At 40.8% G+C, this 13417-nt stretch overlaps 1 protein-coding gene across 1 annotated transcript in view; it reads left to right on the top strand.

Moving 5' to 3' along the window:
- Positions 1-3232: 3232 nt before the first annotated feature.
- rims2a (regulating synaptic membrane exocytosis 2a) overlaps positions 3233-13417 on the top strand; it is a 159634-nt gene continuing 149449 nt past the window's right edge. Inside the window, exons 1-2 of the mRNA XM_079837860.1 lie at positions 3233-3619; positions 11968-12788. Of these exons, the coding sequence (XP_079693986.1) occupies positions 12065-12788 (724 nt within the window). The 5' untranslated portion in view covers positions 3233-3619; positions 11968-12064. The remainder of the gene's footprint in view (positions 3620-11967; positions 12789-13417) is intronic.

Below are 13417 nucleotides of genomic sequence, written 5' to 3'. Positions count from 1 at the left end.
TCCATCAACTGCAAGATGCTATCCTATCAATATGGGCCAACATTTCTAAAGAATGCTTTCAGCACCTTATTGAATCAATGCCCCGTAGAATTAAGGCAGTTCTGAAGGCGAAAGGGGGTCAAACACAGTATTAGTATGGTGTTCCTAATAATCCTTTAGGTGAGTGTATATTGGCCATACAATTTAGTTTGATTTATAAAGAATAGCGATTAAGCTTGACAAAACATTCCACTCATTTGCCTAGTTTATGAGGTAACATAATTTATGTGGCAGATGATAATGAGAATGCTGAAAAACACATAGATAAAGCATGAATTAAAAATCGAACACACATTGTTTGGACTTTATTAAAATAGTGCTAAAAATGGCCAGTCTGCCTGTCTGTCTGTGTGTGAGATGCGGATCTGAGCTCTTTGATGGGTCTTTATGGGAAAAGACGTACTCTGATGTGGCTCGAGTTGGTCACACTTCACTTCCAAACCTGTTTTTTTTCCTCCTGGGCCCAACGAGTAGCGCTGGATGTTAATTGCAGGCCTCTGGTGTTGATTGCTTAGCTTGCCGGCTGCAGTTTCCTGTAAAATGCGTTTGGGCTGATCTGTCTGGCTCCAGCTGACGCCAAAAAGCATAATTACACACTGTTTGTCTGAAAAATTACTCCGCTTTAAGGCGGGTATACACTGTCGATTTCTGTGTGATTTCAGCAAGGTTACTGTAGATCACATGCGATTGGAAAGCCAAAGCTCTCGATTTATGTGCTCACACTATAAGGTCCGTTCGTCGAGCTGCAACTTGACTGCTCACACTATTTGTGCGAAATAACCATGATATAGATCATGATATTGTGTAATCTGTCAGTCTTCATAATCTTTTTATCAAAATGTAGTGACTTTTTTCCCCCTTTGAAATGACTTTGCTTTTCGATTGACATATTAATACCGCATAACTCCACTCTGGTCCACTCCGGCCTGGACTAGTGTGTTTCTCGCTGTGTGTTTGTGAGAGTGGAAGTGTCTTCTTGGTAAGCTGTGGAAGGATAGAGCCAGTCCCCAGTTTGCACTGATTCTCCAGCTTTATTCTTCAGGGGTTTGGCCTATTTTACACTCTGCTAGAGCTTCACGAGAGAAGGCCTGGTTTGCCTGGATGCTGCTGCTTGAAAGTATAGAGGGTAAATGTGGCAGGGGCACATGGTTGTGTGCATCATGTTTAGAGGGAGGGAGGGAGGGAGGGAGGGTTAATGACGTTCGCATCACTGCGGTGCACAGGCTTGACACAGTGCTGTGCTACTTCCTGTGTCTGTCTGTTCTGAAACGTTTCACACTGTGCTCGGCATGAGTGCTACCAACTGTTCTACTGGATGATTAATAATAATAATAATTATGTAATACAATTATATATTTACACCGATCAGGCATAACATTATGACCTAATATTGTGTTGGTCCCCCTTTTGCTGCCAAAATCCGTCCTGACCCGTCGAGGCATGGACTCCACTAGACCCCTGAAGGTGTGCTGTGGTATCTGACACCAAGATGTTTGCAGCAGATCCTTTAAGTCCTGTAAATTGCCAGGTGGATCGGACTTGTTTGTTTAGCACATCCCACAGATGCTCGATTGGATGGAGATCTGGGGAATTTGGAGGCCAAGTCAACACCTCAAAACTCGCTGTTGTGCTCCTCAAACCATTCCTGAACTATTGTTGCTTTGTGGCAGGGCGCATTATCTGCTGAAAGAGACCACAGCCACCGGGGAATACCGTTTCCATGAAAGGGTGTACATGGTCTGCAACAATGCTTAGGTAGGGTGGTACGTGTCAAAGTAACATCCACATGGATAACAGGACCCAAGGTTTCCCAGCAGAACATTGCCCAAAACATCACACTGCCTCCACCGGCTTGCCTTCTTCCCATAGTGCATCATGGTGCCATGTGTTCCCAAGGTAAGCGACGCACATGCACCCGGCCATCCACGTGATGTAAAAGAAAACGTGATTCATCAGACCACCTTCTTACATTGCTCCGTGGTCCAGTTTTGATGCTCACGTGCTCACTGTTGCCGCTTTCGGTGGTGGACAGGGATCAGCATGTGCACCCTGACTGGTCTGCGGCTATGCAACCCCTTCTGGGTTTTCTTTCACCTTTCTATCAGAACCAGCATTAACTTCTGGAGCAATTTGAGCTACAGTAGCTTGTCTGTTTGATCGAACCACACCTTCGCTCCCCACATGCATCAATGAGCCTTGGCCGCCCATGACCCTGTCGCCGGTTCACCACTGTTCCTTCCTTGGGCCACTTTTGATAGATACTGACCACTGCAGACCGGGAACACCCCACAAGAGCTGCAGTTTTGGAGATGCTTTGACCCAGTCGTCCAGCCATCACAATTTGGCCCTTGTCAAATTCGCTCAAATCCTTTTGCTTGCCCATTTTTCCTGCTTCTAACTCATCAACTTTGAGGGCAAAATGTTCACTTGCTGTCTAATATATCCCACCCACTGACAGGTGCTGTGATGAAGAGATAATCAGTGTTATTCACTTCACCTGTCAGTGGTCATAATGTTATGCCTGATCGGTGTATGCTGTAGTTATATAACATTTAATTTTATTTAAATCATACCATAATAATACTATGGTTTTCATTAGATCAATTAACCTCGAAATAGTTTCGGCTGCCTAAATAAACCTATGGGAAAGTCGGGGTAAGATGACCCACCCCACCTTCTTTTTTTTTTCTGGCCATAAATCCTATGGCATTACTGTTGAGTAGAATCACTTTATCATAGTGTCCACGGTAGTTTGCTTCAGCTTTTAAAGGCTCAATTGTAATAGAGCGTCTCTGTTTTTCATATTCTTCAGTTTGTTCTGGGAAAATAAATCATAAACAGAAATACTTTTAATTTCTATTCAGATGTTGACATAGTCGATTTTTCAGAGCATGTTTGTGTCCTGTATGTCTAAAGCCATTGCATGTTCCAATTTACTCTTGTGCAAAGCAGACAGAATTAGATTTACAAAGATAATCGCCCTTGTCTTAAAAAAAAAAAATCAGGACGAGAGGGGGAAAAAAAGCACAAATTTGTGATTTGTGTGGTTTGAGAGTGCTGTTTTGTTCTGGCACACAGTTACACCAGATTAAATAAAATCCTTTAGCAGGCCGTGGCCAGAATCTCCACCAATCAGCAGCAGGCTGAAGCATGTAATGCTGCCCATGTCCCAGAGAAATATCTCCATCTCTGCTCACAGGTCATCCATTACAACCTGTTTCAGCCTCGCTCTGGGCCCCCAGCATGCCCTGCGGCTGCTTATAAGTCTGTGTGCGCTATGTCACTGACATCAGGGAGAATGATTAGAGAGAAGGGCATTTGAGAAATTCTTCAGCACATTTTAGACAACGTTATGTGGGATTTACTCGACTGCCAGTGAGGGAAGATTTGATTTCGGTGAAAATGACGTCCTGACATCAGAACTGAGAGGATTCTAACACTACCGAAAGGACTGAGACTGTTAGTGTGCTGTATTGTTTCCTACACCTGCTTGCAGTGGATTTTCTTCATTCAACGGTTACCGTTTGTAGTATCAGTTTGTGTGGCCTCATTTCAGTAGGCTTGTGGCTGACGTGTGAAGGTGCGTATGACAATTCTCTGTTTTCTAACATTTAGATGTAGCTGGGGCCCCCGAGGGCTGTAATTTCAGGTTGATTGCATTGTACTCTTACACTCTTGCTTATTATTTTCTTTTGCTTTCACTTCACTTTAAGGGCTTGTTGTTATTTTTAGCCAACATAATACAGTATAAATCTTATTTTTTATGTATTTGCTTGATATATTTTTCATCATTTAGGGATGGATATTTTGATAGCGTTGCCTTCTCAGATACTTCCATTCATAAGTTTGGGGTAGAACTCATGTTTAACGTGATAGTCCCATCCTAACATCTACTATATTACAATATATTGTTAGTCCCCAGAGTCTTTACATAAGTGAATAAATACATTTATCCGTATTTCTTGTTTTTGTGATTTTTGTTTATCGTGCCAAATGTTCTGGGTTCCAATCAGACCTCATGTAGTTTATGTATTTTTTTTTCTCTTTCTATTCATCACAGAATCCTAAAAAAAAATTATCATGTTTTTAAAAAAAAGTGTTATATCAAGAGCAGGAACACGTTTGTGTGCATTTTGTTTTGTGATTACAACGGAGAGAATAGCGCTGTCTCACAAACAGTGTTAAAGCGGTAGATTAAAGAGCGCTTAAAGAGAACACTGTTGCCTTCTGCCGCTAATATGAGCGGCAACAAACACTCAGCGTGATTCAAAAACACACATTGCAGCGTCAGATCATCTCTTTGACATAAAGAAGATTAAATGAATACTTTGCAAGTTAACTGGAGATGCTTCCTTTCACTAAGGTACATATATGCCGTGATATGTTTAAAAAAATGGTGGGGACAATATCGACCCTGGCAAAAAGTGGTGGGAACTAGTCCCGTCTGTCCCACCCGCAACTTACGCCTACTGTAAATGCCAATAAAACAATGCATGATAATTGTAGCAAGGCTCAGAGAAGGAGGAGACTTTAATATCAAAATAAATAAACACTACAAAACGAAAGTAAAGTGGTAGCCCCTCACAAACTGCTGCCTCATATAAACATGATAAAAACAAAAACTTAAAGTCCAGGCCTGGTCCTCTCTCGTCTTGCACCCCTCCTTTTATCTTCCGGAGCTCCTCTGTGAGACTCGAGACCAGTGTGTCGCGCTTATTAGCACTCGCGCCACCGGCCTTGCTCCATTCCCACGGCTCTCGGCCCCACCCTGCTTGCCACAATAAAATGTATCCACAATTCTCAATCGGCAGTATTTATCTACATACAATGTTAGGAAGGTTACTTTAGAAATGTAATAGGTTACAGATTACAAGTTACCCTATTTAAAATGTAATGAGTAGTGTAACTATTTCAATTACTTTATTAAAGTAATGTAACTGATTACATTTGATTACTTTTTGATTACTTTTCTCATTTCCAGTACTGGAACACATTTTTATCACTCGCCATGGTGGCAACTCTCAGACAGGTTGTAGCCTAAAGCTTCCAGCGGCAATGTGGATTGATGTAATTGGCAGACGTGGTGCGCTGCAAATTCAAACGAGAACCAGTCAAAAGCATCAGAATAGCATCACTTCCTAGCTTTTTACAGGAAATATTCAGATGTAACCCCCTTTGTAATCATTAACATTTTCGTAAGTAACTGTAATTTAACTACACATTTTTTTCTCAGTAAAAGTAACTGATTACAGTTACATTTATTTTGTAATTAAATTACGTATCTAGTTACGTGTATCACTGTCTACATACATATATATTTGACTATTTTGCACCTGTTAGAAGCGAAAGTGACAGCCAGTTGAATTTCCAACTCCAACTACTCGGCGAGAACTCTGTAGATTTTTGGGTATGGCTAAATTTGGGTATAGCGGATTTGTGTTTTGTGATATCTGTTGTTTTGTGAGTCTCTGTCCAGGAAATTCTTTCTTAGTTATCTGAATAATTGTGTGCAGTGACTCAAAAGAATCATTGAATTAGGGTTTTGAAATTATTAGCTGAAGCGTGCAGTTTAAAAATTATTTACAGAAATTAATTGAACTGACTAACTAACTCCAATTCTAGCATTACTATAGTCTAATCATTCATATACGTATAACCCTTGTGTGTCCTTAGGGACATTTTTGTATTTTTACTGGTATGGTACCACCATAGTATGACTATCCAGTACTGCTTTGAGTCGGATGACATCTCGTCCCTTTCTATCCATTGTGAATATGTCTCTAGTGTTCCACTTAAGCACTATCACTTGGGAATGGAAATAAGATCTCTTGTGCAGCGTGCACCACTAAACACCATCACTTGGGAATAGAAGTAAGATCTCGAGTGTCTAGCCTGCCGTGCAGAAGTAATCAGACAGACAATGCCTTTGAATATGCTTTAATCACGGCCGGGAGGATCTCAGACCAATTTCAGAGAGAGTCCCCTCAACCAGAAGAGTACAACCGTTTATATAGAATAAGTGCATGGCAAAGGTGACATGATTCATTACATCATTTTTCTCTAATATGATTGGTTCGTTATATGTATAATTCTCTACTTGGTAAAAACAAATTTGGATTGATACTTCAATTTGTTGCTAGGGTCACGAGGTTAAATGTATATTATTCAGACAGCTGTTTAGTTTTCCCCCTCTTTTGTTATATTCAGACATAGGCTACATTTTGGGGACATTTAGTTTTCAAAAGCATATAAATGTTAATCCTGCAAGAAAAAAAAAGGTTAGTTATGATTTATCAAACATTTCCCTCACAATCGGCATGTTGTTCAGGGCATTTTTTTCTGTTAAATAGACTTTGACTTGACCTGACAGAGAAAATGAGTGTTTTTACTACAGTGAAGTGTGAATACAGCTTGACTATTGTAGAAAACACCCTTTGTTTGTACTGCATAATCTGTGAGAAATCTGTGTGGAGCTTATACTATTTTTTTGTCACTATAAAACTTATTTTCCTCCTATATCCACTCAGCTTTTACAGGTAGGAAGAGAGACTACTAGTTAGCCGCAGTGCTAATCATGCTAAGGATAAAAAAATGCTGTAGGTTAGTGTGCAGATAGGAATAATGCTGTATAATATGTGACCTGTGCAGTAGTTTAAATCTGCCCACCTGCATACTAAACACAGACAAAATGCCCAGCTGTGCTATCATTGCTTTTGATATGGGGCAGGTGGCGTTAGCGATTATATGAGCATCCAGTGCGTTTCAGGTAGTCATAAACTGGTGTGTGATGTAATGCATTGGCCTGCCAGGTGTGTGTGTGCTTGTGGAAACTATGAATAGAATGGACTTGAATGGAAGCAAATATATAACTCATTTTGGCTAATTATGGCTAATTTTTGTTAGCGGAAGCTTAAGCTAATCTAAAGTACATTGTTCATGTTTATTATTCAATAATGCTGGTTGTATATTATATCATGTATATTAGGTTCTACGTTCCAAAACTGCTGTTCCTCACCATTCTTTTCCAGAAACACACACACGATCCCAGACACAAACAGGCGTCTGCAGTGCTCTGGATTTGTGAATGGTGCACGACTGTGTCAGGCTGCTGTTGAATAATGCAGCAGGACACGGCGGCCATAGTAAAACCCCAGAGCAGAGCCCAGGGGACGCGGGAGATACGATCATTAATCAGTCAGTACATGTACATACTCAGAAACAGCTCACAGATCTCTCCAGACCCCTGAACAGCACACTAAAGATCACAGCACCCTGCAGAAAAACAGATAGATATTATTAAACCGTGGTTTCCTCATCGCTAGCTGGTGTGCTAGCTTTATATGCAGATCATAAGAACGTTCAATATGTTTCAGTTTTGCTGCAATATTTGCTGTACAAAGGAGAAATTTGTTACATTTATTGCTCCAAATTTGTGCCTTAATACCTCAGGAGACCTAAAGGTGCATTATGTAAAAAAAAATTTCTGTAAAATATCCAAAAACCACTAGGCCAGTGTTATATATTTTGTTTAGCTGAATTCTTACAATGTCACAAATGCTTCCAACTATTTGTAAATCGTGAGAAAATCATTATTTTAACCAAGGAACTGGGACATGTGAGGGAGTCGCCTGTTTTATTTTGCAGAAACCCTTTCCTCTGACTGCAGTGTGCAACAAGTGTCATAGCAGCTGCTGAGCGAACGCACAGAGTAACGTCATAACTTCATTTTTAACACATACTCAAATGTATCTAATATGATAAACAGAGCTGTGTTACCTCATACTCATGACGGGAAATGCGGAAATGGTGCCGGCGACTGTGTCATAATAAAAGTCCCGCTGCCCGCGAGGCGTGTGTTGCCTTCATCTTTTTAACAATCACTCCAGGGGCCTTGCTCAGCTCCACAACACTTGGTTCCGTGACAGTAACGTTAAAGGGTTACTTCAGCGATTTAGAATTAAAGGGATAGTTCACCCATTTACTCACCCTCACATTGTTCCAAACCTGTATGAGTTTCTTTTTTTCTGCTGAACACAAAATAAGATATTTTGAAGAATGTTTGTAACAAAGCAGATAGAGCAACCATTGACTACCATAGTATTTTTTCCCCTACTATGGTAGTCAATAGTTGCTCTATCTGCTGGGTTACAAACATTCTTCAAAATATCTTCTTTTGTGTTCAGCAGAAAAAAGAAACTCATACAAGTTTGGAACAACGTGAGGGTGAGTAAATGATGACAGAATTTTCATTTTTGGGTGAACTATCCCTTTAAGCTTTGTATTAGTAGAAACCCGGTAGTAAATTCGAATTATCGTACTTTCCCCCCTCATGTCCCCCTGAGACGAGAGAATTATGCATTTTATTTCGGGAAAAAAATCCTACGATGACGCAAATATCGTCATTTTGTGTCATCTGAGGATTTTTTGGCCAGAGGCTAGAGACTACAGCCTGTAGTAGGAGCTAGTTCTGTATGTTTTCAACCCACCCCTCACAGAATGTAAATGCTTACGTCTGCTCGTCTCGGGCATTCATAACAGAGCAGTGCGGAGCAAAGTGAGTGTTTCAACTTTTCAATGAATTCCTATGAAAGTTAAGCTTCCATAGGCATGATCTGAAAATGCGCCAGACTGGACACGCGTCGTGAATGACGTCATGATGTTTCTCCTGAAAGTCCTTAGGAGAAATAAAAAAGACACGAGATGATTATTAGTCTCAGCCTCAGACGTCATGTCCACGGACTGCTGGCTGAACGTCTGATGCATTTGGCACACTTAACACTTCAGGATTTTTGAAGTCGTCATCTGATTGGTTGAATTCTGCAGGATTTCCGCTGGATTTTCAAAAGTATGTGAAGTATCTAAAGTTCGCAGCATAGACTACTATGAGTTTTAAACACTGGTCTGTTATTGTAAGGACATCAACATTACATTTTCACACCACTAAACATGACACGAAACAAGACTAACTGTGATTTGTTAATTTACATGTCAGTCAAATGGCCTCTGGGTGGTCCTTGGCCAATGAAAGCAGCACACAAACATGCCAAATATTAAAAATAAAAGGATTCCTCTCTGGAGAAGTGTTCAGTCTTTCCGCTTGCAAATTCCGCCATGTAAATAGCGAATCCGCCATGGTGCAAGCACAACTGGCTTTTAAAGGGTATGGGAGATGAGACTCTGATTGGTTTATTGTACGTTATGCCCAAAACACACCCATGACTCATTAAGAGAATAGGTAAAACCTTTTTGGACCATGCGCCTGGCGCGCAGACCGTTTTTTCCGTCGTTAAACTAGCAAAAGTGGATTTGGACATCCCCTAAGTGCACCTGCACCATTCGCTTTAGACCATGTGCTCAGAACGTTAAAATAGGACCCCAGACCTTCTGCCACCAGTCTGAAGGTCTGGCTATGTGAGACCAGATGATTATTGGCATACAGTAATAGTTTAGAGCTACAATATAAGATTAAAGTGGATAGTATAGCTCAGGTTATATGATTTGAGAAGAATTTGATGAGAATTGTTTGAGTTCATGTTGAGACTTTTCTCAGATTATTTGTTTTCAGAAGAATGTGATGACAATTGTTTGTTCATATGGAGACTGCTCAGATTAAGCCGGATGCACACTGTACGGTTTATAATAGTCCTATACGACTGTTGCTTGTCAGACTTTTACATCAGTTTTACATTACGTTCGGTGACTGAGCTGCATTACGCTCACGATTGAAATGTGGCTAGCAAACAAACACATTCTTGACTAGCGTTAATTTTGCTCATTGCTTCTCTTGAAAATAAAATGAAGATGATGTGTGCGGAGAATAAAGAATAAAGTTCGCTGTTGTCTCACTGATTGTGTCATTAGGTTCTGCGCTCCTATTGGTTTTTGATTTGACAGTTGTCATAGGAGAAGCCACACTACAGGATTGTGCGTCAAAACTACTGACACTGCCAGAATTTCATCTGAGGTACAATTTGATCACAATGGTCAGACGGCTGTCGGTGAATATGTTAAACTAACGATCCAAGACTTCAGATTTTGGCCTAGGATCTGAGGAATCTTTTAGGATTTACAAAATTTGTAATTTTGTCATATTGAGAAGGAGAGATCTCATGTGAGAATTGAAGCTCTTTTTGTGCCAGAAGGGGTGTGATATAGGTTAGAGGTATGGGAAGAGCGGATGCATTGTAGCTTTTCAAGACTCTAAACTTTACTCTTTAATAGACAGAGTTTTTTTCTCTAGTATCTCTCAGGGCTTCCTGTGAGCCAAAGACTCTTATTCCCTCTGAAGATGAAACTCATATGCCAGGGACACTGGTGTCATTTGTCTTTTCCGACACATACAGCCAGCACTGTTGTAACCACATTAGCAGCAGGTTGTTTTTGTAAACACACAGCATGCATTTTAAAAATGAGATGCTGCTTTAAAAAAAGAATTATAATGAGGTTAGATGGTGCTGCTGCTTTGTCTGGATTCACACGTGATTTCCGCATCAGATGACACATTTACGTTTGTTACAGGATTTTGATGCTGACTTTGCAAGTTTACATATTGTTTCTTATAGTTTGAAGTCTGTGTAATGATTTTAACATCGTGTGAAAGCTTGTTTGCAAACCGTTTTACCTACGTAATCTGACGTGTTTAAAAATAACAGCATTTTGAACTAGTTAAAATGTAGGATGGGATTTGATTTTACATATCAGGAATTGACTGGATATTGAAAAGTGGGGGATACTTACCAGAATGGAATAAAGTGGGTGGAGGAGTGATTTAAAACTGCTTGTGATGTGGGTGGGTCTTTCAATACAGCTTCAAAGCAGCTTTACAGAAAATCATGATGTTAATGTTTATAATATCATAATATCTCCATGCCTTACTGTCGCATTTAACAGATTAGAGCTGGCCAAAAATATAGTTTACATTTTGAGATGATACAAGAAATCAAGCAGTTGAGATATGCTATATGAAGTTGTGCTGCTTATTATTTTTTATGGAAATTGTGATAATCTTTGAAGAGAAAGTTATGAAAGTACATGTTTCATTCTCAGCACAGAAGCCATTATGGAGGTGTTTCAAGTTAGTAATTGGTCTTTACGTTGACCTATGACATTCTATTAACTATTCCCCCCCCTGTGTTTAAAACCCCCCCAGCATTTTTGATTTTCACAAAATTTTCATGGCCCCCAGAATATTTTGTTGTGTGAATATCTTGTCTGGCTACCACCAGATCAAGCTCTGCTCTGTATTTTCTACTGCACAAGAGGCGTGATAAGCGAGCATAATTCAAATGACTCTGTATGCAATTGGATAGTGCTTCAACCAATCAGACCACAAGAGGCGTGATAAACGAGCAACGACCCATCGCTTCTCTATCCGTCATCATGTTAAACCCGCCAATAGCGTGCCAGGTGGATAAGCCAGTCTGTGATTGGTTCCCGCAAAAGTGTAACAGAAGCAGTAGAAATGAATGTATAGGTTTCCAGACTGAGTTGCAGGGCGAAATCAAATCGCCGGCAGATCAGGCTGGGTTTACCCAGTCTAGTGAATATCTGAACATGCAAAATTTCAAAAGAAAGAACAGAGCCTCTGCTTAAAAAACCAAACTGATAGAGTCTTATACACACAGATGGAGTAGATCGAGTCCATCAACACCAATGCTTGCACAGTCCTATAGTCCATTCTAGACATTAGGCAGTTTTGATCTATATGATGTTTAATGTTGATGATCACGGTGATTTACATATGCATCTGCTTAAATATGCTATCGCTTGTTTCTGCTTCTTCTTCACATGTCTTTTCATCAGGAGATTCAGTAATCTTTCAGAAGATGTGTAATAGCACCCCCTACAGTATAACAGTGAAAACATGAACATTTCCGTCAATGGCGGAGAAAGAGTTAATAACTTCACTCTTTTTTTTGTCACCAACAGGAAAAGAAGCCCATCAGCAACCAGGGATCCAAACCAAAAATACGACCAAAGGGAGGAAAAGGCGGAGCGTTCGCAGTATGCCCCAGGGGAGGGCGGCATGCCACGATCACCGTCTGACTACGGGGCCGGAGACCGCCAATGGCGAGGAGGCTACGGCCGCTCCTACGAGGACGCAGAGGTAGCGCGAGGGGCATACCGTGCTCAACGGGGCGGCTGGCACTCTCAGGAAGAGTACCCTCCGGAACCCGGCTTCCTACCCGATGGCCCACCCCTCAGCGAGCACGAGCTACAACGACAGCGGCAGGAGGAGTACCAGAACCGCTACCGCAGCGACCCGAATCTGGCCCGATACCCAGTCAAACCACAACCTTATGAGGAGCAGATGCGCATGCACGCCGAGGTCTCGCGCTTCAGGCACGAACGGCGTCACAGCGATGCCTCCCTGGCGTACACAGAGATGGAGGAGCCCCTTGGGCCCCTGCGAGGTCCCCACTACTCACCGGGTCCTGGACACACTCACTGGAGGTCCAACCACAGTCCCCCCAATGTGGACTCCCACCACAGGCAGCAGCTCCTGGATCCCGCCTCGGCCGTGCGGAAGAGTAAACGAGAGAAGATGGACAGCATGCTGCGGAATGACTCGCTCAGTTCTGACCAATCAGAGTCCGTCAGGCCGCCGCCACCCAAACCTCACAAGACCAAGAGGGGTGGCAAAATGAGGCAGGTGTCTCTGAGCAGCTCCGAGGAGGAATTGGCCACCACGCCTGAGTACACTAGCTGTGAGGATGTGGAGATCGAGAGTGAGTCTGTGAGCGAGAAAGGTAATGCAGCTATTTATAAATTATATATTTTTATAGAAAAAACACTACCGTTCAAAAGTTTGAGGTTGGTGAGATTTTTTTAAATAGTTTTGAAAGAAGTCTCTTCTTACCAAGCTGAATTTATTTGATTAAAAATACAGTAAAAGCAGTAATATTTTGAAATATTTTTACAATTTAAAACATGATGGCTCAATTTTTTGCATCATAACTCCAGTCGTCAGTGTCACATGATTCCTTCAGAAATCATTCTAATATGCTGATTTGCTGCTCAAGAAACATTTTTATTATTATCATCAATGTGGAAATCAGTTGTGATGCTTCCTATTTTTGTGGAAACTGATCATTTTTTTTATCTTTGATAAATAGAAAGTTCAAAAGAACAGCATTTATATGAAATTTAAATATTTTTAAATGTATTACGGTACTGTCATCCATTACTAAATACAAGTATTAATTAAAAAAAAATCTTACCACAAACTTTTGAACTAGTGAATGCTTATGCAATAAAGATCTAGTGCTACAGTAATAGTTTAAAACTGTTGCTAATATTAGAGTTTTGTTTACATGGAAGTAACTAAATAATACTTTTAGAATAATATTTCATATATGCTGATAACCTCTGATTGATG

This window comes from Gobio gobio, assembly GCF_949357685.1.
Source record: "Gobio gobio genome assembly, chromosome: 15".
Classification (NCBI taxonomy): Eukaryota; Metazoa; Chordata; class Actinopteri; order Cypriniformes; family Gobionidae; genus Gobio; species Gobio gobio.
This window is presented reverse-complemented; position numbering and strand designations above follow the sequence as displayed.